This window comes from Balaenoptera acutorostrata, chromosome 6 (genome assembly GCF_949987535.1).
Source record: "Balaenoptera acutorostrata chromosome 6, mBalAcu1.1, whole genome shotgun sequence".
Lineage (NCBI taxonomy): Eukaryota > Metazoa > Chordata > Mammalia > Artiodactyla > Balaenopteridae > Balaenoptera > Balaenoptera acutorostrata.
In genome coordinates, this window is record NC_080069.1 from 60,069,110 (window position 1) to 60,095,755 (window position 26,646).

The following is a 26,646-nucleotide window of genomic DNA, read 5'->3' on the forward strand; positions in this document are numbered from 1 at the left end:
AGCAGTGTTCAGCTCTCCTAGTAAAGATGGAGTCAGGGGCTTCCCTGGTGGCGCACTGGTTGGGAGTCTGCCTGCCGGTGCAGGGGACACGGGTTCCAGCCCTGGTCTGGGAGGATCCCACGTGCCGCGGAGCAACTGGGCCCATGAGCCACAACTACTGAGCCTGTGTGTCTGGAGCCTGTGCTCCGCAACAAGAGAGGCCGCGACAGTGAGACGCCCACGCACCGCGATGAAGAGTGGCCCCCGCTCGCCGCAACTGGAGAAAGCCCTCGCACAGAGACGAAGACCCAACACAGCCAAAAATAAATAAATAAAAGTAACTACATAATAAATATAAAAGATTATTAAAAAAAACAAAAAACAACAAACCCTATTAAAAAAAAAAAAAGATGGAGTCAGGTAGCCATCATCACAGGTGATATAGACAAGTTTGGGGGAGGAGCGTGATATTGATCTGCTCTTACCCTATCTCACCACAGATTCCTTATGACTTGCAAGACAAAAATGGTAACCATGCAGTGGAGAAATCAGACACTACTTTGACCAGGTGACCAAAATTAATATCACCAGTGGGGGCAGACAGCATCTGTGCCTCCAGATAGCAGTGACCTGACAAGGACACAGGGTCCCTTCTGTACTAGTCTAACCTGAATCTGATCACAGGGAAACATCAGAGAAACTTTAAATAAGGAAGGTTCTATTAAAAAAAAAAAAAAAAAGAAGAGCACTGTACTCTCCAAAAATGTCAATGTCATAAAAGACAAAGGCTGTGAAAATGTCCCAGATTAAAGGAGGCAAAGGAGATGGAACAGCTAAATGCAATAGTTCACCTGAGACTAGCTCCGGTATTGCAGGGAAAAATGCTACAAAGGAACATTGTTGGGTCAACTGACAAAACTGGAAAATGGACAGGAGTTTAAAGTAGTTAAATTTACTGATGTGGGTAACTGTACTGTGGTTATGTAAGAGAGTATCTGTATTTTAAAAAAATACAAACTGGAGTATTTAGAGGTACAGGGCCACAATATATGTAATTTACTCTCAAATGGTTTAGAAAAAAATTTGTATCTAGATAGAGAAGAAGGGAAATGGAGTTGAAGAGGGAGAGGGAAGAGCAGATTATAAGGCAAATGGGGCAAAATGTTAACACTAGATGAATCTGAATAAATGGCATAGAAGCTTTCTTTGTACCATTCTGTAAATTTGAAGTTATTTCTAAATAAAAAGTTTTAGGGACATCCCTGGTGGTCCAGCGGTTAAGACTCTGTGCTCCCAATGCAGGGGGCCCAGGTTCGATCCCTGGTCAGGGAACTAGATCCCACATGCCACAACTAAAGATCCTGCACGCTGCAACGAAGGTCCTGCGTACCGCAACTAAGACGTGGTGCAGCCAAATAAATAAATATTTTTTTTTAAAGTTAAAAAAAATTTTTTCTAGGGGAGTTCCTTGGTGGTTTAGTGGTTAGGATTTGACACCCATGGCCCAAGTTCAATCCCTGGTCGGGGAACTGAGATCCTGCAAGCCACATGGTGTGACCAAAACCAAAAAACAAAAAAACGGTTTTCTAGAAACAGAAAGTGCTTTTCACTTATACTGGGCACAAAAGGATCTGGGTTATGAAGCAGTTTAGTTGAAATGTCATCTTACCTTACTGTGCTTGAATTTTTCTCTAGGTATGTTGGATCTACTTATTGCAAACTAAATACTTTAACTTTTTTTATATTGTTCAAATTGTCCATTCTTTTTTACATTACTCAAGCAATACATCAAAGCATTCCTGTTTTAAAAGATTGAAGTCATTCAGAAGCCACAACATGATCTTTCACTTTACCATTCCTTCCCTGTCCATGCTTAGCAGAAATCAGCATTGAGTTTTGACTAATGTAAATGGGATCTTATACCATACACCTTTCCCAGGAACAGGCTTTCCATTTAATATATCTGTGAGGTATTTCTACTGTTTGCTTTACTTTTTATCTAATGACGGAAGAGAGTTAGATAATATAATTGTACCATGATTTATTTAACTACTTCCCTGTTGAAGAGCATTTAGGTTGTTTCAATACAGTGTGTACCATAATAGATGGACCCTTGTGCATGTGTATATTTTAATAGTATAGAATCCTAGAAGTAATATTGCTGTGCATGCATTAAAATTTTTTATAATGTATGCATTAAAATTTTTAAATAAATGCAGCTAGACTGACTTCTAAATAGACTGTAGCAACAGTATACGTTCTATTTTCCAACATCTCTGCCAACTGTGGATATTATCAATTTAAAAAATGTTTGCCAATCTTATGGACAAAATAATACTACTTTTTAGGTGCACATTTCCAAGTTTATTGGCTATTGGTTTTCTTTTCCAGTGCACAGTTTCTTCATACCCTTTATCTATGATTCTTTTGGTTGTTTGTCTGTTTCTTATTGATCTGTAAGAGTTCTTTATATATTATGGATAATAATTTTTTTGCTTGCTTATGGTGCCTTAAATATTTTCTCCTAGCCATTTGCTTGTCTTGGAAATTTTAAATTTTTATGTAGCCAAACCTTTTACTCTTTTCTTTATGGCTTCTTGGTTTTGTGTCTTATTTAGAAAGATTGTCCCTGTTTTCAAGATTTTGAAAAATAGTCTGTGTACATTCATCTTTTGTTTTTGTATTTATCTCTTTAATGCACCTAGAAATTTGCATATGGGTTTAATTTCACTTTGGTCCCAATAGATAACCAGTTTCTTCAGCATCATTTATTAAATAATTCATTATTCTTTCTCCAATTTAAATTTTAACGGAATCATAAAATAAATTCCTACGTGTACAGGAGTCCATGTCTGCATTCTTTTTTTTTTTTAAATTTAATTAATTAATTTATTTGGCTGCACTGGGTCTTCATTGCTGCCCGTGGGATTTCTCTTGTTGTAGCGAGCAGGGGCTACTCTTCATGGCGGTGCATGGGCTTCTCATTGTGGTGGCTTCTCTTGTTATGGAGCGCGGGCTTCAGTAGTTGCAGCACGTGGGCTCAGTAGTTGTGGCATGTGGGCCTTAGAGCACACGGGCTTCAGTAGTTGTGGCAGGTGGGCTCAGTAGTTGCAGCGTGTGGGCTCTAGGACGCATGGGCTTCAGTAGTTGTGGCTTGCAGGCTCTAGAGCACAGGCTCAGTAGTTGTGGTGCACGGGCTTAGTTGCTCTGTGGCATGTGGGATCTTCCCGGACCAGGGATTGAACCCATGTCCCCTGCATTGGCAGGCGGATTCTTAACCACTGCGCCACCAGGGAAGCCCCCTTCTGCTATTTTGGAATAAGTTTCTATATTTAATTGCTTCTTGTTAGAAGCAAACTGTCAGCATTTCACATATGATGGGATTGCTTTAGTCAATTTGTCTTATAGTATAAAGTTTATTTCTCTACATAATACAAATGTGAAGGTATGCATTTAGCTTCTTGCTGAAATTTTCTTGATGTTGAGGGGGGAGTACTGGTGGGAGAGGAGGAGAATTTAGTCTTGACAGAAATGAATATATTGAAGTTTTAGCCTTTTCTCTCTTAGATTCCCCCAAAAGAACAGATTAGCATTCTCAGCATCTCTGCTTTGCTAGCACCTATAGTTCTCATGAGAATATGTACCCTGGGAGGGAAAGTACTGTCTGAGTGGTCCAGTATTTGGACATAAAACTTTCTCCTGCAGTAATAACAATTAAAGTAATCACTTAATGAGAGCTGACATTATCAGATACTCACTATGGACCAGACACCTACATACAGCTCACTTAATTCTTTCAATCCCACAAGTTTGGTATTATTGTTATTCCCATTTTACAGTGTTGAATATGAATCTTAGAGAAGCCAAGTAACTTGCCCAAAGCCACACATACTTAAGAAGTGATGGAGCTGTTGGTGGGACTCTAAACCCATGTTACTAGCATTATTTATTTCCACCTTGAATTTGAAGCTGGAAGGCAGTGAGTTTTTTGGGTAAATAATTCCTACTATTTTCTAGATTTTTCACATCTGTTTCTTACTCTATCCTCAAAATATCTAATGGGGTAGGGAAGGAAATTCGATGGTTTATCCATTTATGCAAAGGTGGGCAAACTTTTTCTGTATAAGACCAGATAGTAAATATTTTGAGCTTTGTAGACCATATCGTCTCACTTGCAGCTACTCAGCTCTGTGGGTGTAACAGGAAATATATAAATAGACAATATGTAAATGATTGAGAGTGGCAATGTTCCAATAAAACTTTATTTACAAAAACAGGCAGCAGCTTGGATTTGGCTCATGAGTTGTAGTTGGCTGACCTCTGTGATGGTGGACTGATCGGATCTCTTTGGGGACACCTGGACATGTCAGCCGGGGGTGGGGCAGAATCAGAATTCCTAGTGTGAAGTGTTGTGCCCTGCCCACTCCCCAACCTTCTCCAGGCTGCATCACTTAGTACCACTCACTAGTGCCTTTAGGAGAGTCAAGTCCCAACAATAATCGTGGTAGTGAGTGTTTTGTCCTGGGTGCTTTGTACTGTGTGCTTTTCACATGTGTCATTTAATCAGTGAGTAACCCAGTGAGATGGGAAACTGAGGTACAAGAAAGGAGAAGGCTTGCCTAAGGTCATAGAGCTAGTAGATGGTGAAATGGATTGGAACCCAGGGAGGTTGATTCTGAGCATGTGAGCTCAAGTCTTACCTTATTTCTCCCACATTATGGGCTTTCTCAGTTTGAGGTTGCCTTTGAAGCCTTATTCTTTAGGAACTGCCTCTTCCCAGCACTCATATTAAGAGATAAGATTCTCTTTTTAAGACATTTACTTTGGAACCGAGCTACAAGTAAGGGAGTGCTAACTCTGCCATTTTTCTGTTATAGTTGGAAAGTTTGAGGGTCAAATAAGATGATGCAAGAGGTTTCTTTTTGCTTGTCCTTAGGCTGCACTGAAGACTACCAGCTGTAGAACCACTTTAATGATAACAAGAGAAATTATTTGTTAGTGTTGTGTCAACACGGAGCCGGGTGCATTAAATACGTTATCTCAGTTAAACCTCAAAACAGTGCTGTAAATTAAGTGGCATTATTCCCATTTCACAGATGGAAAAACTGAGGCTCATCTATGCGATGTTGGATAGGTTAATTAAATCTCCGTGAGTCTTAGTTTCCTTATTTGGATATAATAATAGCCCTATCTCATAGGGTCATTATGAAGATTAAATGAGTTAAGGCACTTTAAGAATTTAGAGCAGTGTTTGGCACGGAATGGTATTACCTTTTATTATTGTTATTATTATTATTATCAGAATATAGTAGTAGTAGTAGTAATAGTAGAGGTGAAATTTTTTTTTTTTTTATGATTGTTTGTGAATTGGAAATAAGCATCTAAGTGTCTAATATAGTGCCTGGGTGTTAATAAATGGAATTTATGGTTATTTATTCATAGGAAGAAGCATAAGCTCTGTTAATTTTAATTTAAAAATACCTCTACTCATGATTGTTTCAAAATTAAGCAGTTTAAAATGTTAAAACTCAGTCTCTTGGTTCTGTTTGTTGCTGTTTGTTTTGTGTAACATTATTCTCCTGCAAAAATAGTATGCCCTAGATATTCCTCTGTTTACTATAGATTAGGTAGGGCTGGTACTAGAGGACAGGAGTACATGACATATTAAGTGATTGCCAAGGTTCATTTTACAATCATAAAAATAGTAACTGAGGACTATGTACAGGGGAGTAAAATAATTTGCTCATTTATGTTAAACAAATTCAACAATACACCATTGTAAAAAGGCTTATGTTTTGCATATATACTCTTTATTACACACCATACGTTGCTGTACACATTTTGTGTTTGTACATGCCCATTCCTCTCTGAGGTTATATGCAAAACAATGTGAACTCTATAATAACGGCAATTGAAAGTATTTGTTCAATGTCAATTTTGACTATACGTGATTTTCCTTTTAAGTACTGGCCTTAGAACTTAACCCCTACTTTAAGCTGCAACTCAACTCCATATTTATAATGAGGTGCAGAAAGGAAAATATTTCCTCCTTCATAAAGTTAACTGTTTCATTTTTTAAAAACATGCTTCTCTATATGTTAGCAGAAACTAAAGTCATGCTGTCCAGTTCATCTGTTATTTGTGAGGGTGACATCTGGTGGTTCTTTTTTTTTTTTTTTTTTTTTTTGGTGGTTCTTTTTAATTCTCACGTTTTCTCTGTGCTTGGCTAGAAGTTGTTAGAAATTCCAAAGAATCATTGTGTGAACTGCTTTGCCTGGTACTTAACATACTAGCTGGCTATTGAGGATTGAGTTAGTACAACTGATAGGGCTTTGAAAGCCCAGCACTCCATTTAGATGCAGTCCCTCTGGATGTCAGCCTTCCCTGAGGGACTTTATTTTAGCATGTGTGATGGACAAACAGCCACCTTATTGGGGAGGATTTGTGTTTAATTCAGAGAATTTAGGGTTTTGAGTAAGGGATGGCATCTATACCAACCTCTTTGCTTTACTCATGAGGCGGCTAGAGCACCAAGAGGTTGAATATATTAACCAAGGTCACACTGTGTTGGCCAAGGTCACTGTTCCCCACTGAGCTGAGGTCCTGGGCTCTGTGCCCATAAGTTATGTTTATTGTGCTGAGTAACCCACTGAGTTGGAAGAGTCCGGGCATTAAAAGATAGGAGACAAAGGCATTTTAAGATGGGAGAAGTAAAGGCAGTTAACATTTTTGAGTACTTGTTTGCAATAAATATTCCCACATTCAGCCTTTTTTCTCTCTCCCAAAAGAGGGTGCAGAATCTTTAGTGGGAAGGAGTTATTGAGGAAGTACAGTGAGGGATCCCAGCTCTGTCTCCGTGAGTCTACTGATTCAACCCATATCTGAGAAGTTAGTATCCTCAGGAATTGTATTTTGTATTTATTGAGCCTGTTTTGAGTTGGATCTTTATATGCCATTAACTCACTAGCATCCTTCCAACAATTTGAGGAGGCGGTTGGAATCCCCATTGTTAAGAGTCTGCAAAGTGCAAAAGTATTGCGTTGGGTTACAAAGTGAATTCAAAAGGAGTGTCATGGCCCTTGATTTCAGCCAGGGCGTTGAGATAGGCTCTTGAAAGTCAGTGGAGGAGGATTCAGAAGGCTAGACCTTCCCAGGGTTGGGGTAGAGCTGAGATTCAGACCCAGACAGGTTTAACTTCCTGGCCTAAATTTATGTTTTCCACTGTCCTATGTTGGAAATGCACTTAAGTGAATTTTTGAGTAAAACCTAACTCACCAACACGTAATAGTGGCTTAGTAAAAATATGCTCAGTTTATTTCTGTGTTCAATGTAATCCTTCCTAATGAAGTGACTACTACTACTGTATATCTCCTATTTTCACTATAAGACCTGCGATTTTTGGTAAATATGAAGCTTTGAAAAAAAAGACAGGACTTATGGGGTAATATTGGAGTACTTCCCTGGCATGAGAGAAACTAGAGAACTATGTTAATACTGTACTTGGAGAATGTGTGAAATCATTTTCAATCTCAAGTGATGAATGTTTAAAATAAAAATTTCTCAGGCACACATTTTTTTCTTCTGGCAGCTGATTTTTACTATTTGTATTATCTGAAATTTAAAAACTATTTTTGAATAATGTTGGAAAACTTCCAGTTTTTTTGTAAGCATGTCCAAAAAATTAGATTTTGCCTTCTAAAGGCAAAATTAGATTTTGCCTTTGATTAGATTCTGCCTTCTGGGCAGATTTGGAAGATGAACTCTGTGTCATGTTCTTTTTTTTTTGTCTGCTACTTTTGAGAATTCTGTTCATAACTTTGGAAAGGTCACATTTTGTTCACTGCAAGGACCAGGTGGGGACGAGGGGTGTGAGGGGTCTCTAGTGTATGGGCCCTCGTCACTTTCCTTCTCTTCGATTAAGAGCTCTGTGGGTCAGTTAAGTTTTGATGTTAATCCTTCAAGGGGAGGTATAAGTGGTGTCTGCACCCTTTAGACGCAGTAATGGGGATACTGAAGCCGAGGTTTACATTTGGCTCCAGAGAGCCTCAGGGCACTGCTTTTCCCTCCTACAATATGAACTTTTAAAAAATGCAGCCTGTAAAATGCAACTAGGGAGTTTAAAGGCCATGGATGGCAGATGTGAGCAGATGAAAAATTCTCCCTGGCACATGAGCTCAGGGTGCATATATTAAAAAGTTCTGGGCTTCCCTGGTGGCGCAGTGGTTGGGAGTCTGCCTGCTAATGCAGGGGACACGGGTTCAAGCCCTGGTCTGGGAAGATCCCACATGCCACGGAGCAGCTGGGCCCGTGAGCCACAACTACTGAGCCTGCGCGTCTGGAGCCTGTGCCCCGCAATGGTAGGGGCCGCGATGGTGAAAGACCCGCGCACCGCAATGAAGAGCGGTCCCCGCACCGCGATGAAGAGTGGCCCCCACTTGCCGCAGCTAGAGAAAGCCCTCGCACGAACCGAAGACCCAGCACAGCCAAAAAAAAATAAATAAATAAATAAAAAACTTAAAAATAAATAAATAAATAAATAAAAGGCTGCTACTAAAAAAAATTGTTGTTAAAAAAAAAAAAAAAAAAAAAAGTTCTTTGCCCCAGTTTTGTTCTAAGGGTCACTTCATGGACATATAATAAAGGTGTATTTTAAATTAATTAATCCTGATTTAGAAAAATCAGCACTTTATTGAAGTTATAGTAGAGAATGATGTCACTTAAGTTTATGCATTTCCCATATGATTCCTTTAACTAGCAATGTGCTTTTTCCTTTTACGTGTGAAAAGATTTACATCCACTATTTGAGGAATACTCCTGATGTGTCACTAAGATAATGGTAAAGTGTAACAACTGGTGTCAGTCTTGTTTTCCATTTTGGACATCTTGATTGACCAGGGGAGAATACCATGCAGAGAAGTGTTTGCAGTTCTTAGGGCCACAATACCCATGGCTCTTCATCCCTGCCCTAGTCCTGCAGGAGGCTGGGGCACCCTCTTCATGTCTCATCTCCCTGGGAATAGTCCAAATGTGCCCCAGAGCTAGGCGTAGAATCTGTGACTTGTCAGAGTTCTCAGCAGCTCTGGGGTTCTTTGAGCCCATGGTACCAAACACACAGCTTCCTTAGTCATTGAGTGGAATGTTGGGTAAAAGCTCCAGCAGGGGGGGTCTGATGCTATGGGGCGGGGAGTGGTCCTCATTGAGGAGGAAGGTGTTGACAGAGCCCCATCAGACCTTGTCATCCCTCCCTAAAGAACAACAGTTAAATGAGAACATGGTGGCTTCAGCTCTCAGACCCATTGAAGTCATCCATATGAGAGAGGGAAAAATGGAGGAAGAGGCAGAGGAGGAAGATGAGGAGGAGGGGAATAAGGAGGTAAGGGGAGAAAGGAAGAGACTGTAGAGAAGTGATTCGACTTTTTGGATTTGCAGTATCTTGTTTTAATTTTTATCACGTTCCTTCCTACTCCCCCTTCCTTCTTGGAGTAATATTTGCCACATAAATATTTCTTTTCACACCACAAAGTGAATTAAAATTCAGATGGGGAGGCCTGAAAAGTTTGTAAATCTATTTGGTCTCTTTGGAAATTAATACAGAGTATTTAAATTATCGCTGTTAATAGCATATTTGTTGTCTTTATCCTTTGCCTCTCCCCCTTAGGGATAAAAATAATGTAAACATCTTCATCATTAGTATCTCCATTATTTAAGATTCTTAAAGAAATAAACATTTATTAAGAACCTGCTGTCACTTAAAGGCACTTGTGTGCATTTTTGCTGCTCAGAATGTTACAAAGTTAACAAATTAAGATGAAAATTGTTTAGAAAAGCCTTAGCAGTTGATGCAGCACCCCTATTCCCTTTCCTCACTTCTGGGTCTGTTGCTGTGTGTCCAGGATCCTCCATCCCTCTGGGGGCAGGGGGTAGGTTTCAGGCTCCCCACCCAACAGGGAGCAAGCCCTGGAGTGCTAGCTGGCATCTGGAAGGTCCCCCCCTCCCCAAGGAATCTCTCACCTAACAGGGTTAGCCCGTTTGCTGAATTGCAAAATGAAACTGTCAAGGTAAGGACCTCCCATCTCAAGATAAGGGTTCTCAGTCAGCCAGTCAGCCTACAATCATCTGCTAAGAGTCTTTGAAGTGCAGAGTACTGTGTTAGGTTATAAAGTGGATTCAAAAGGAGTCACATGGCCCTTGACTGCAGCCAGGAGTCAAGATAGGCTCTTGAGAAAGTCAGGTACCATTTGAGGCAATGTATGCTTAGGAGCCAGGTGTGGCGCAAGTAAATATTTATTACACTTATGCCCAAGGTTGGCCTCGGCATGGGAGTTGGGGAGGCCAATGCAGCAGCCTTCAAGGACAGAACTAAACACTGAGGCTTTCCTGTGAACACATCTTCTTTGTCAGCAGCATGAGTTTTGCTGTGTTACTTTTCTTAAACCGGAAGGACTCTGGATGCTTCTCTGACTATATGTGTTTCAACTGGAGTCCATGTGGTATGCCTACCCAGTACCGGGAGGTTTAAGGGAAACCAGCTGTGGTAATCACTGGGGAAGTGAAAACCAGCAGTGGTGAAGCTTTGGGAAGTTGATGATGAGTTTGGAGAAGCAAAGAGACCAGAGGTAGAAAAATCTTGTTATGCTCTGTGAGGAATGTATGTGGGGATATTTAATGCTGGGTGGGAGACTGTTGACTAGCAGTCCCCTGTAGATATGGTACCAAACCTAGTGGTCCTGATAGGAATCCACAGAAGAAATGTTCTCCCCAAAGCAGCAGCAGGAAGGGATAGAATTTGAGCTGGGTGTTGGGACTTAGACAGGTATATGGTGTGGGAGGTATGAACAGTTCCTTTGACTTCTGGCAATTCATCCCTCGGGTGGAACCCATAGCAGTTTTCCCAAGGAGCTGGGAAACTGTATTTGCAGTTACCCAGGGAGAGAGTGTGTTGTCACACTCTATTAATGTCAAAGTATAATTTCCAAACTCTGGTCTGAAGGGCTGCTGTGAGACCTCTGCACACGGCACCCTCTGAGCAAGTGACACGAGACAAAGCAAAAAGGAGAAAGAAAAAGGTGACCTAATTTTAAGAAAACCTATGTGAGGAGGATTGACTTCATTGGCTATGAATTTTTAAAGAGTTTTTGTTTTATTTTGTTTTGTTTTCTGTGCCTCGTGGAGATTTGGGGACTAGGTTAAGCTCTAACTACTACAGCATTTAAATGCCATGCATAGCTCCTCCGGGATCAAAATGCACCTGAAAGGTGGGAAGAGATCGAGCCACGGATTCTCACTGCAGATGATGAAATTCACCCGATACCACATAGCCAGAGAAGGCCAAATGGAGTTTTGAATCTAGGCAGTCTTGACCTCAGAGCCCTCCGGCCTAAAGCTGTGTGGCTGACAGGGTCTTGGTGCTCCGGCCAGGTGTCAGGCCTGAGCCTCTGAGGTGGGAGAGCCGAGTTCGGGACATTGGACCACCAGAGACCTCCCAACCTCACGTAATATCAATCGGCAAGAGCTCTCTCAGAGATCTCCGTCTCAACGCTAAGACCCAGGTCCACTCAATGGCCAGCAAGCTCCAGTGCTGGATGCTCCATGGCAAACAACTAGCAAGACAGAAACACAACCCCACCCATCAGCAGAGAGGCTGCCTAAAATCATACTAAGTTCACAGACACCCCAAAACACACCACTGGATGTCGCCCTGACCACCAGAAAGACAAGATCCAGCCCTACCCACCAGAACACAGGCACCAGTCCCCTCCATCAGGAAGCCTACAGAAGCCACTGAACAAACCTTACCCACTGGGGGCAGACACCAAAACAACGGGAACTACGAACATGCAGCCTGCAAAAAGGAGACCCCAAACACAGTAAGGTAAGCAAAATGAGAAGACAGAGAAATATGCAGCAGATGAAGTAGCAAGGTAAAAAGCCACCAGACCAAACAAATGAAGAGGAAATAGGCAGTCTACCTGAAAAAGAATTCAGAGTAATGATAGTAAAGATGATCCAAAATCTTGGAAATAGAATGGAGAAAATACAAGAAACGTTTAACAAGGAATTAGAAGAATTAAAGAGCAAACAAACAATGATGAACAACACAATATATGAAATTAAAAATTCTCTAGAAGGACTCAGTAGCAGAATAACTGAGGCAGAGGAATGGATAAGTGACCTGGAAGATAAAATAGTGGAAATAACTACTGCAGAGCAGAATAAAGAAAAAAGAATGCAAAGAATTGAGGACAGTCTCAGAGACCTCTGGGACAACATTAAATGCACCAACATTCGAATTATAGGGGTCCCAGAAGAAGAAGAGAAAAAGAAGGGGTCTGAGAAAATATTTGAAGAGATTATAATTGAAAACTTCCCTACATGGGAAAGGAAATACTCAGTCAACTCCAGGAAGCATGGAGAGTCCCATGCAGGATAAATCCGAGGAGAAACACTCCAAGACACATATTAATCAAACTATCAAAAATTAAATACAAAGAAAAAATGTTAAAAGCAGCAAGGGAAAAGCAACTAATAACATACAAGAGAATCCCCATATGGTTAACAGCTGATCTTTCAGCAGAAACTCTGCAAGCCAGAAGGGAGTGGCAGGACATATTTAAAGTGATGAAAGGGAAAAACCTACAACCAAGATTACTCTACCCAGCAAGGATCTCATTCAGATTCGATGGAGAAATTAAAACCTTTACAGACAAGCAAAAGTTAAGAGAATTCAGCACCACCAAAACAGCTTTACAACAAATGCTAAAGGGACTTCTCTAGGCAGGAAACACAAGAGAAGGAAAAGGCCTACAATAAAAAACCGAAAACAATTAAGAAAATAGTAATAGGAACATACATATCGATAATTCCCTTAAATGTAAAGGGATTAAATGCTCCAACCAAAAGACATAGACTGGCTGAATGGATACAAAAACAAGACCCGTACATATGCTGTCTACAAGGGACCCACCTCAGACCTAGGGACACATACAGACTGAAAGTGAGGGGATGGAAAAAGATATTCCATGCAAATGGAAATCAAAAGAAAGCTGGAGTAGCAATTCTTATGTCAGACAAAATAGACTTTAAAATAAAGACTATTACAAGAGACAAAGAAGGACACTACATAATGATCAAGGAATCAATCCAAAAAGAAGATATAACAATTGTAAATATTTATGCACCCAACATAGGAGCACCTCAATACATAAGGCAAATGCTAACAGCCATAAAAGGGGAAATTGGCAGTAACACAATAATAGTAGGGAACTTTAACACCCCACTTTCAGCAGTGGACAGATCATCCAAAATGAAAATAAATAAGGAAACACAAGCTTTAAATGACACATTACACAAGATGGACTTAATTGATATTTATAGGACATTCCATCCAAAAACAACAGAATACACTTTCTTCTCAAGTGCTCTTGGAACATTCTCCAGGGTAGATCATATCTTGGGTCACAAATGAAGCCTTGGTAAATTTAAGAAAATTGAAATCGTATCAAGTATCTTTTTTGACCACAACACTATGAAACTAGATATCAATCACAGGAAACAAACTGTAAAAAATACAAACACATGGAGGCTAAACAATACGCTACTAAATAACCAAGAGATCACTAAAGAAATCAAAGAGGAAATCAAAAAATACCTAGAAACAAATGACAATGAAAACACGATGACCCAAAACCTATGGGATGCAGCAAAAGCAGTTCTAAGAGGGAAGTTTATAGCAGTACAATCCTACGTCAAGAAACAAGAAAAGTCTCAAATAAACAACCTAACCTTACATCTAAAGCAATTAGAGAAAGAAGAACAAAACAACCCCAAAGTTAGCAGAAGGAAAGAAATCATAAAGATCAGATCAGAAATGAAGGAAACAATAGCAAATAAAACTAAAAGCTGGTTCTTTGAGAAGATAAACAAAATTGATAAACCATTAGCCAGACTCATCAAGAAAAAAAGGGAGAAGACTCAAATCAATAAAATTATAAATGACAAAAGGAGAAGTAACAACTGACACTGTAGAAATACAAAGGATCATGAGAGATTACTACAAGCAACTCTATGCCAATAAAATGGACAACCTGGAAGATATGGAAAAATTCTTAGAAAAGCACAACCTTCTGAGACTGAACCAGGAAGAAATAGAAAATATAAACAGACCAATCACAAGCGCTGAAATTGAAACTGTGATTAAAAATCTTCCAAGAAACAAAAACCCAGGACCAGATGGCTTCATAGGTGAATTCTATCAAACATTTAGAGAAGAGCTAACACCCATCCTTCTCAAACTCTTCCAAAATATAGCAGAGGAACAGTCCCAAACTCATTCTACGAGGCTACCATCACCCTGATACCAAAACCAGACAAAGATGTTACAAAAAAAGAAAACTACAGGCCAGTATCACTGATGAACATGGATGCAAAAATCCTCAACAAAATACTAGCAAACAGGATCCAACAGCACATTAAAAGGATCATACACCATGATCAAGTGGGGTTTATCCCAGGAATGCAAGGATTCTTCAATATATGCAAATCCATCAATGTGATAAACCATATTAACAAATTGAAGGAGAAAAACCATATGATCATCTCAATAGATGCAGAAAAAGCTTTCGATAAGATTCAACACCCATTTATGATAAAAACCCTCCAGAAAGTAGGCATAGAGGGAACTTACCTCAACATAATAAAGGCCATATACAACAAACCCACAGCCAACATCATTCTCAATGGTGAAAAACTGAAACCGTTTCCTCTAAGATCAGGAAGAAGACAAGGTTGCCCACTCTTCACCACTATTATTCAGCATAGTTTTGGTAGTTTTAGCCATAGCAATCAGAGAAGAAAAAGAAGTAAAAGGAATACAAATCGGAAAAGAAGAAGTAAAACTGTCACTGTTTGTAGATGACATGATACTATACATAGAGAATCCTAAAGATGCTACCAGAAAACTGCTAGAGCTAATCAATGAATCTGGTAAAGTAGCAGGATACAAAATTAATGCACAGGAATCTCTTGCATTCCTATACAATAATGATGAAAAATCTGAAAGACAAATTAAGGAAACACTCCCATTTACCATTGCAACAAAAGAATAAAATACCTAGGAATAAACCTACCTAGGGAGACAAAAGACCTGTATGCAGAAAACTATAAGACACTGATGAAAGAAATTAAAGGTGATACAAACAGATGGAGAGATATACCATTTTCTTGGATTGGAAGAATCAACATTGTGAATAGACTATACTACCCAAAGCAATGTACAGATTCAATGCAATGCCTATCAAACTACCAATGACATTTTTCACAGAACTGGAACAAAAAATTTCACAATTTGTATGAAAACACAAAAGACCCCGAATAGCCAAAGCAATCTTGAGAACGAAAAACGTAGCTGGAGGAATCAGGCTCCCTGACTTCAGACTATATTACAAAGCTACAGTAATCAAGACAATATGGTGCTGGCACAAAAACAGAAATATAGATCAATGGAACAGGATAGAAAGCCCAGAGATAAACCCACGCACATATGGTCACCTTATCTTTGATAAAGGAGGCAAGAATATACAATGGAGAATAGGCAGCCTCTTCAATAAGTGGTGCTGGGAAAACTGAACAGCTACGTGTAAAAGAGTGAAATTAGAACACTTCCTAACACCATACACAAAAATAAACTCAAAATGGATTAAAGCCTAAATGTAAAGCCAGACAGTATAAAAACTCTTACAGGAAAGCATAGGAAGAACACTCTTTGTTATAAATCACAGCAAGATCTTTTTTGACCCACCTCCTAGAGAAATGGAAATAAAACCAAAAATAAACAAATGGGACTTAATGAAACTTAAAAGCTTTTGCACAGCAAAGGAAACCATAAAGAAGAGAAAAAGACAACCCTCAGAATGGGAGAAAATATTTGCAAATGATGCAACTGACAAAGGATTAATCTCTGAAATATACAAGCAGCTCATGCAGCTTAATATCAAAAAAACAAATAATCCAATTCAAAAATGGGCAGAAGACCTAAATAGACATTTCTACAAAGAAGATATACAGATTGACAACAAACGCATGAAAGGATGCTCAAAATCACTAATCATTAGAGAAATGCAAATCAAAACTGCAATGAGGTATCACCTCACATCGGTCAGAATGGCCATCATCAAAAACTCTACACACAATAAATGCTGGAGAGGGTGTGGAGAAAAGGGAACCCTCTTGCACTGTTGGTGGGAATGTAAATTGATACGGCCACTATGGAGAACAGTATGGAGGTTCTTTAAAAAACTAAAACTAGAAGTATCATATGACCCAGCAATCCCACTACTGGGCATATACCCTGAGAAAACCATAATTCAAAAAGAGTTATGTACCACAATGTTCATGCAGCACTATTTACAATAGCCAGGACATGGAAGCAACCTAAGTGTCCATCGACAGTTGAATGGATAAAGAAGATGTGGCACATATACACAATGGAATATTATTCAGCCATAAAAAAGAAACGAAACTGAGTTATTTGTAGTGAGGTGGATGGACCTAGAATCTGTCATACCGAGTTAAGTAAGTAAGAAGGAGAAAAACAAATACTGTATGCTAACACATATATGTGGAATCTAAAAAAAAATGGTTATGATGAACCTAGGGCAGGACAGGAATAAAGACTCAGACGTAGAGAATGGACTTGAGGACACGAGGAGGGGAAGGGTAAGCTGGATAAAGTGAGAGAGTGGCATGGACATTTATACATTACCAAATGTAAAATAGATAGCTAGTGGGAAGCTGCTGCATAGCACAGGGAGATCAGCTTGGTGCTTTGTGACCAGCTAGAGGGGTGGGATAGGGAGGGTGGGAGGGAGACACAAGAGGGAGGGGATATCGGGATGTATGTATATGTATAGCTGATTCACTTTGTTATACAGAAGAAACCAACACAACATTGTAAAGCAATTATACTCCAATAAAGATGTTTTAAAAAGTATAATTTCCAAAAATTAGAAATATGACTTTCATAAAGATATAAAGTGAACATGTAGAAATTTTATTTAACCTGTCAACGAGGAAAACAGTGAGGTGGTAAACTGATTCTCCGGGTATTTGTGGAACTGGGTATTTATAGGCTTAAGACAAAAACAATGTTAGATTAAGATTGCTAGGCTACAGATAAAACTGGATAGTGTCCTACAGGGCTGTAAAACTAATCATTGAGGTTTTCTCACCATTCCGAAATCTGCAAGCTAACATGTCATCTCACGGTATCTGGGTTCTAATCTTATAGTAAATAGCAAAGTCTCAAACACAAGGAAGTTCTCCTAGAGAATTCAGGAATCCTTGGGAGGATTTGTGCAAAACATACAGCATGACCTGCAGAGATATGCCGCCCCTTCCTCACCCACCCACTCTCAACTCCTGCCCAACTGCCTTAGCTCCAAGTTTTGGATATTTTTTATTAACATTGAAAAAAATACTTTGGAGTTAAAGAAATCTGAGGGTGAATCTCAATTCCTTCACTTGCCAGCTGTGTAATATTGGGCAGGTAGTTACCTGCGACTGGATTTACTTGCTGCAAATTGGGAGGAGCTTTTGTAAAGTGCCTGGCACATGATAGGCACTCGTAAAATCTTAGTTCTTCTCTTTACCTTTCCTTTTTTTTAAGTGAAAAAAATTCACCCTTTGTCTGGCCTTCAGAGACAAAGTTTTCTTCCCCTTGATAAGTGGAATATTTATAAATGGAGTATTTCCTGCCTTATCAGTAAACAAAGGATGTCACAGTCATCAAAGGTTGCAGCCCTCCAACGTGAGCCGGTGAGCCCTGAGGAAACTCAGGGCTGAAAAGAATACCTGCCATCTAGCAGCCAACAGACTGAAGCCACTCCCTGCGGTGAGCCCTGAGGAAACTCAGGATGTGAAAATACAGGATACTGGCCCCAGATATCTGAGGTGCATATCAAAGGAATGATTTCAGCGAGCCCAGACTCTTGCATCTTCCCATACATACGAAAGCACTAAATTCCTTAACTTGAGTATCTGGTAATCTTTTGCCATTCCAGACTATCTGCCCTTTGTTGCAAAACTCCTATATATCATGGCTCCTCCCCTCGCCTCCTTGGAGCAGTTTCTCAGTTATCTGAAATGCTGTCTCCTGGGCTGCAGTCCTCATTTTGCCCCAAATCAAACTTAACTCGCCACGCCACTCTTACGTTGTGCATTTTTTTAAGTTAACACCCTTCCTCCCTTCCCCCCTTCCTTCCTTCCTTCCTTTCTCTCTCCCCCTCTCTCCCTCCCTCCCTTCCTCCCCTCCTCCCTCCCTCTCTCTTTCTCTCCCTCCCTCCCTCTCTCCCTTCCTTCCTTCCTCTCTCTGTCACTCTTTCTCTCTCACTTTTTCTCTTTCTCATCTCTAGTTTATTAGAATAATATCCTAGAACTCTGGTGGATTTTTTCCATTACTAATAGAGGCATTCTCTTAAATTTTTATTATTCATCTAAATGGAAAAATATATATTTTAACATTCTTTTTTAATTAAAAATTTCCACCAGCTTTATTGAGATGTAGTTAACCTATAACATTGTGTGAGTTTCAGGTGTACAACTTCACGATTTGATACATGCATGTATTGTGAAATGATTACCATAATAAGGCTAGTTAACCCATCCATCACCTCACATAGTTATAATTTTTTGTGTGTGTGATGAGAACTTTGAAGATCTACTCTCTTAACAACTTTCAAATATGTAATGTAGTATTGTTAACTCTGGTTACCACGTTGTACAGAATGCTTTATTTAGAGAACCCTCTGCATATGACAAAGTGGAGAGATGTTCCTCAAGTGAAGATGATTTCTTACTGGATATAACTTAGTGTTTCTTGTTTTGAGGTGGGGATGGGGGTATTACTTGTTTAAGTGTAAATATTATCCTTGTCTCCTTTCAAAAGGAGAACTGGCTTCCCGAGTTATCCTTTCTGAAGCCCACTCAGTATCTCAGTGTCTGCTGTGAGCCCTGCTCTGGGTTGAGGTTTGTGAGGAAGGGATTGGATGCGCAGAAGCTCCCAGGAGCATGCTGTCTGCGTTCCCCCTTCCTGGTACAGGTCGGCCCAGGTGGGGTTAATGGATGGCAGAGGGACCATGAGCTGGTGTCTGGCACAGGTAACTGGTCATCACTACCAGATCTGTATTCCTGGAGAGTATTTGTCTCTCCCCTTCTCCACAACCCCTCACATGATAAACCTGTGTGCTGGCATGTGGGACACTGAGCTGTGATTCAGAATGACAAAAGTCTTCTGATATTGTTCCAATCACTAATTTCTGGAGAGTGAGGAGTAAGAAAGAATTGCCCTTGACTGTGCCTCCCTTACAGAGTGTGGGATTAATATAGATCAATAGGTCAGGGATCCCAAATTCTAAACTCACTTCTGCCACTACTTATAATGTTGTTTCTTCTTTTTCGTATTTACACGTTTTTTTTTTCCTTTCCTGCCTAAATGCAGAATCAGTATGTTGTATACATTGTTCAATATTAATGGTCACACGAGGGAAAAGCTCTGTAACCCTCTTTCCTCATTTCTGTGTCCTATCTGTAAATGAGGTGATGTGATCAGTGCCTTGATGGCCCAAGCTCAGTTCATTCATTCATTAAGGCAACATGTAGCTGCTGAGCAACAGCTCTGTGCCAAGCCCTGGCGGTTCCTCTGTAAACATGATAAATGAGAACCTGCCCTAATGGAGATAGATTGTAACCAAGGAAACAAATAAGATGATTAGAGATTAAGTATTATGAATGAAAGAAATCAGATGATGGGAAACTATAAGTAAGCTGCTATTCTTAGTAATTCTAATTAGGGTTATCAGAGGTGGTCTCTTTGAGGAGGTGGCTTTCTGAACTGCAAACGGAAGGATGAGAATGAGTCAGTCATAGGAAGAGTTGAGTGAAGAACATTCTAGGAAAGAGAGACAATGCAGAGAGGTGTGGGATGAATTTGGCTTGTGCACGGACCAGAAAGACAGACCTTTGGCTGAAGTGGAGTGAGTCTGGTGGGTGGAGAGTGGACAGAGGCTGGCAGGGTCATTTAGGGCTTTGTAGATCACGGGAAGGAATTTGGGTTTATTCTAAGTGCAATGGAAAGCTTTTAAAGAGGTCTAAAGCAGTGGAATGGTATGAGCTTATTAAAAGAAGGGAAAGGAAAGAATAACTGCGGCTGTTGCACGAAGAACTGAATGGCAGATGTCAAGCTTGAGAGTAGGGAGACCAGTGAGGTCCTTGTGCTTGGCTGTGGAGAAGGTGGTAGGGATGTGAAAGAAGAAGGCCTTGAAGGTTTGACTAGGTTATGGTGGGTCCCAAATACACGGATGAGGAGCTTGGATTTGATTTTTGCAGCTGTGAGGGAGCTTCGTGTGTGAGTGTGAGTTTGTGAATGAGTGAGTGTATGTGTGTTTGTGTGTGTGTATGACTGTGAGTTTAGGGGTGAGATTGTGAGTGTATGAGCCAGTGTGTATGAGCGTGGGGCGCATGTGTGGATTTGTGAGCAGATGTGAGTGAGTGTGCGTATTATGTGTGTATGTGTGTGTGTTTGGGTGTCTCTCCTGTTGCAGATTTTGAACAGGCCAGTGGCCTGAAGGAAAGGGCTGCCCTGTACGCTACAGGTAAAGGCTGGTGACAGGGAGACTTGCTGGGCGGGTAGTGGAGTTAGACGTGACCCGAAGGCCCAGACGTGCTAACGTGGCCAGCCATGGAGAAAGAGACGACTGAATCGGGCAGGTCCTGTTCTTTGTTTTGTTCTGCTTCTGGGTTGGATGAGACTGAGGACTGAAGACCCCACTGAAGGAGTCACATTCTCTTCAGATGAGCCCAGTCTGATTGCTGGCTAAGTAGCTTACTCGTCTTATTAGTGACAAAACCAACCCTAAATTAAACCTCACTTAAATTCATGTGTTGGTTTCTCTGAAAGGAATTCCATTAGTAAGAGTTAAGTGGAATGGTTCTACTGCAGCCCACCCAAACTGTCCCCACTCTGCCCTGAGAGGTGCGCGCACCTGCACACACACACACACACACGCGGGGAGTACACACACACATGGGGAGTACACATACACACACACACGGGGAGTACACACACGGGGAGTACACACACACACACGGGGAGTACATACACAGACGGGGAGTACACACACACACACGGGGAGTACACACACACACACACAGACACACACAGGAAGTACACAAATGGGGAGTACACACACACACACACACACACTCTCTCTCTCCCTCTCTCTCTCTCTCTCTCTCTCTCTCTTTTATATTTAAATTTCTTGATTCTTGAGAAACTCATTGTGTTTTTTGTTCCCCCCCAGGACATCTTTGAAGATGCCTTGGAAACCCTCTCTATGTAAGTAGTAACATAATAAAAAAGTATGTAGTAGAGAAAAATTGATGGTTTTCCTATAAGAAATGTAAATATTTCATTCTCATTTTTTTGAGTGTAGTGGCTATTGTTGGAAAAATTCACTTCTCCATAATTTAACAGTTAGGATGTGATTAAGCTTAAGAAAGGATCTGTCTAAAGTTACTATCAAATATATATATATATATATATATATATTTTTTTTTTTAAATATATTTTTGAGTCTTATTTCTTGTAACCTTAAACTAAAATGAAAGAAAAAATGTTTGCTGACAAATTAAATTTTATTTGTTTATAGCTAACCCTTTTACATCGTGCCCATATTTATTTACATGGTTAGCCTCATATTGTAGATTTTTGCTTTTGGTTTGCGCTTAGTTTTATTATAAGCATTTCCTATAAGCCTACATAATTTTTGTAATGATTTTAAATGACATCATATTAGATCAAATGGAACATCACAATTTACTTATTCATTTCTCCTTTGTTAGACATTTAGTTTTTCACTGGTTTAAAAACTTAAAACTAAGTAGTGAACATTTTAATGTGTATAGCTTTATCATATTTTTGAATATCTCCAAAAGGTTAACTTCACCCATGTAGAATTATTGGATTAAAAGGGATGAATATTTTTATTCTTAATGTGATATTTCTCAAGTTGCCTTTCTGTGTTAGTTTACTCAGGCTGCCATAATAAAATACCATAGACTGGGTGGCTTAAACACCAGAGATTTATTTTCTCACAGTTCTGGAGCCCGGAAGTCGGAGATCAGGGTGCCAGTGTGGTCAGGTTCTGGTGAGAGCTCTCTTCCTGATTTACAGATGGTCACCTTCTCGTTGTGTCTTCACATGGCAGAGGGAGAGAGAGCGAGAGAGCAAGCTTTCTGGGGTCTCCTCCTATAAGGGCATTAGTCATGAGGGCCCCCCTCTCAGGACCTGATGTAAACCTGATTATCTCCCAAAGTCCTCATCTCCAAATACCATCACACTGGGGATCAGGGCTTCAACATGTGAAATTTGGGGGAACGCTATTCAGTCCACAGCACTTTCAAAAGAGTTTCACCAGTTTGCACGGCTGTGAACTGTGTATAAGTGAAGTGGTTTAAAATGTAGCATTTTCATCCCTAGGTATTATTTGAAACCATTTTGCTGCTTAAATGATACCTAATTGTTTTGTTTGAAAATTTTTTTCTGGGAGTTCCCTAATGGCCTAGTGGTTAGGATTCTAGGCTTTCATTGCCATGGCCTGGGTTCAGTCCCTGGTCAGAGAACTGAGATCCTACAAGCCATGTGGTGCACACCACCCCCTAAATTTTTTTTCTCATAATCATTGTTTAGTCCATTGCATTTCCTTTTGTATGAATTCTAGTCTTCTTTTGCCTATTTAACATTTTTCTCAATGTTTCTTTTACATACTTATGAACTTTAAAATATATATACACCTTCATGTTTTGTCCTATTTGCTACAGATACTTTCCTTTAATTGCTATTTTTATGTTAGAGTTGCAAATTTTTATATTGTCCAAAAGTTTTAGTGTTTATGTCATTGAATGTGTATGTGAATAAAAAACTTAACTGTGATTAGGATTTTAAAAAATAACCTTTCTACTGTGCAATAGTTTCAGATTTACAGGATTATTATGAGGATAGTATGGAGAGACTTGTATATCCCACACTTGTTTTCCCTATGATTAATTTCTTACATTAGAATGGTACATTTGTCACAATTAATAATCTAACCCAGATACATTGTTATAACTAAAGTCCATACTTGATTCAGATTTCTTTAGTTTTTATGGAGTATCCTTTTTCTGTCCCAGGATCCCATTCAGGACACCACATTACAATCATTCGTCCTATCTCTGTAGGCTATGCTTGATTGTGACAGTTTCTCAGAGTTTCCTTGGTTTTGAGTACTGGTCATTTGTTTTGTGGAATGTCCCTCAGCTGGGATTTGTCTGGGTTTTTTTCCTCATGATTAGACTGAGGTCATGTGTTTTTGGGAGGAAGATCACAGACCTAAAGTATCATTCTCATCACATTATATCAAAGATACATGTTATCAACCTGGTTTACTCCTGTTGATGCTAAACTTCATCACTTGGCTTGAGATAGTGTTTGTCAGATCTTGCCACTGTGAAGTTTTACTCTTTTTCCTCCCTTCCCTTTTCATACTGTACTCTTTGAAAGGTAATCTACTTGTGTAATTTAAAAAATGACTTTTAAGGTGAGTGCATTATTTGCCATCCAGAAATCTTACTCAGCTCAGCTGTGGCTTCTCTGCTCTGAGCATTGGCAGGAATTGAGCTTGGGTGGCCTGGTAGACTGAAGTCTAGGAGGTAGAAAAGGATCTGACTGTGGGGCGGGTGACTAGAATTCGCCAGTGGAAGTGCTGCTGTTCCCAATGAGAAGCTAGAACACTCAACACACACCAGAGAGGGGTTCAGGTCTTGGAGATGAAAACAGGTCAGACTGATGTAATTGACATGACCGATGGGTGGCACACATTAAAACTTGTGTTTCTTTGAGCTTTCACTGGCTGCATTAGACTGGCAATGGCTTTACCTTTGGGTCTGAAAGGCATTGTCAGCAATTTCTAACACCTATTGGTTTTTATTTTATTTATTTATTTATTACACAGCAGGTTCTTAGTTTTCTATTTTATACATATTAGTGTATATATGTCAATCCCAATTGACACCTATTAGTTTAAAAAAAAAATCAAATTATAGGGAAACAAAAACCTTCTGAACTTGACTTGCGGTTTTTGGTTTTCCAAGTAAGGAGCTTGAAGTTGCCGGTTTTTCCTAACAACAAGTAAAGAGCTAAACATACTTGAAAATTCTACAACTCATTCTGCATCCATAAGAAAGGAGAGGATACAGGGAAAATCACTGCCCCCAAGCCTGGAGGGACAGAAAGGCAAATACAGGAAGTCATGGTGTACAGAGTCATGGTGTACACCCCTGCCAGGTCAGGGGTGGGAAAACGTCAGCTGTGATCGATGAATTGCTGGGGGCTCAGTGTGAATAACTCTGGGAGTTAAGAACCATAGGGAGACCCACTCATATGGATCCCCCTCCACCCCCAATGTGAAATTTGCCTCCAGAAGCTGTACCAGACTTATACAGTAAATAGAGGAGAAAAATCCCTTTGGGCTTCCAGCAGGGTGAGAAGAAAAAGAACCATTCTGAAATACATCAGAGTTTACTGTTCTTAACAAGGCCTGCCCTCATGGGAGAGTAGTTAACCAGAACCTAACTGACCTGGGGAGCTCCAGCCCACTCTGGCCATCCTGTCCCATCTAAGAGAGAAGAAAAACTGAGAAACACTTGAGAAGTTCCCAGTCCAGAGGCACAGGGTCCCTGAAAGACTGAGACCTCATCACAGGACGATAGAATGCTTCCCCTCCTCCACACCTCACCACCACATGACCACAGGCCTATTTATAACAGTTCCTTTTATCATGTACATCATGTTTAACTATCAAGAAAGATTACAAGGCAGACCTGTAGGCCAAAAACACAGTTTGAAGAGACAGAGTAAGCATCAGAACCAGACTTGGCAGGGATGTGGGAATTTTAAACAACTATGGTTAATATGCAATGGGCTCTATGGAAGAAGTAGAGAGACTATAGGAATAGATGGGTAATGTAAGCAGAAAGATGGAAACCATAAGAAAGAACCAAAAAGAAATGCTAGAGATCAAAACACTCTAACAGAAATGAAAAATGCCTTTGATGGACTTATTAGACTGGACATGGCTGAGGAAAGGCTCTCTGAGCTAGAGGCTGTAGAAGTAGAATCCTGAATAGAATGGAATAGAATCCTCAAAAACTGAGAAGCAAAGAGAACAAAGAGTGAATAAAACAGATCAGACTATCCAGGGACTGTGGGGCAACTACAGCAGGTGTAGCATATGCATAATCAGAACATCAGAAGGAGAAGAAAGAAAAGAACAGAAGAAATATTTGAAACAATAATGTCTGAGAATTTCCACAATTAATGTTAGACACCAAACCACAGATCTAGGAAGCTCAGAGAACACCAAATAGGATGATTGTCAAAAAATGACCTCTAGGTACATTATTTGTAAAGTACAGAGAATCAAAGATAAAGAAAAAATCTTGAAAGAAAAAATACACCTTACCTATAGAGGAGCAAAGATAAGTATTACATCCAGCTTCTCCTCAGAAACCAGGCAAGCAGAAGAAAGTAGAGTGAAATGTTTGTATTGAGAGAATAAAACCATCAACTTAGAATTCTGTACTCTCTGAAATTATCTTCAAATGTAAAGGAGAAATAAAGACTTTCTCAGGTGAACGAAAATTGAAGCAATTTGTTACCCATAGATCTGCCTTGTAAGAAATATTAAAAGAAATTCTATAGAGAGAGGAAAAATAAATATGGGTCAGAACCTGAGATCTACTTAAAGAAAAGAAGAACATCAAAGAAGGAATAAGTCAAAGTAAAATAAAACATTTTTTCATATTCTTAATTGATCTAACAGATAACAGTTTGTTGAAAATGATACCAGCAGTGTATTTGGTTATATATGCTTATGTTTATGTCTTATGTATATATACATGCTTATGTATGCTTACATATAAGTGAGATGAATGACAACAATGATACAGGGATGGGAGGGAGGAATTAGGATTATTTTGTTATTATAAGGTACTCACACTACTTGTGAAATGGTATAGTGTACTTTAATGTAGACTTGGATTAGTTGTAAATGTGTACTGCAAACTCTAGGGCAACCACCAAAAAAAAGTAAAAAAAGAAGTAAAGCTGATGTGCTAAGAAAGGAGAGAAAATGGAGCATATAAAATGCTCAATTAAAACAATATAAGCCAGAAAAAGAGTAGAAGACAAGAATAGGAACAAAGAACAAGGGCAACAAATAAAAAACAGTAATGAATATGGTAGATATTAATCCAACTATATCTATAATCACTTTGAATGTCAGTGGTGTAAATTTACCAATTAAAAGACATTGTCAGAGTAGATCAAAAAACATGGTCCAACTATATGTTGTCTACAAGAAACCCACTTTAAATAAAAGACACATATAGAGTAAAAGTAAATGGACGGAGAAAAATATACCGTGCTAACACTAATCAGAAGAAAGCAGGAGTAGCTATACTAATTTTGGACAGAGCAGACTTCAAAGTAAGGAAAGTTATCAGGGATAAAGAAAGGCAATACATAATGACAGAGGGGCCAGTTCTCCAAGAAAACATAACAGGTCTTAATGTGTA

General features: G+C 39.6%; 1 protein-coding gene across 4 annotated transcripts in view; it reads left to right on the top strand.

Annotated features, from left to right (window-relative positions):
- TTC39B (tetratricopeptide repeat domain 39B) overlaps positions 1–26,646 on the top strand; it is a 140,288-nt gene that overhangs the window by 15,628 nt on the left and 98,014 nt on the right. For 3 of the 4 annotated variants that reach the window (XM_028165145.2, XM_057549272.1, XM_057549271.1), the window contains exon 2: positions 21,333–21,367. The exons of the other annotated variant lie outside the window; for it this stretch is intronic. In XM_028165145.2, the coding sequence (XP_028020946.1) occupies positions 21,333–21,367 (35 nt within the window). The remainder of the gene's footprint in view (positions 1–21,332; positions 21,368–26,646) is intronic. 4 annotated transcript variants of the gene reach the window in all.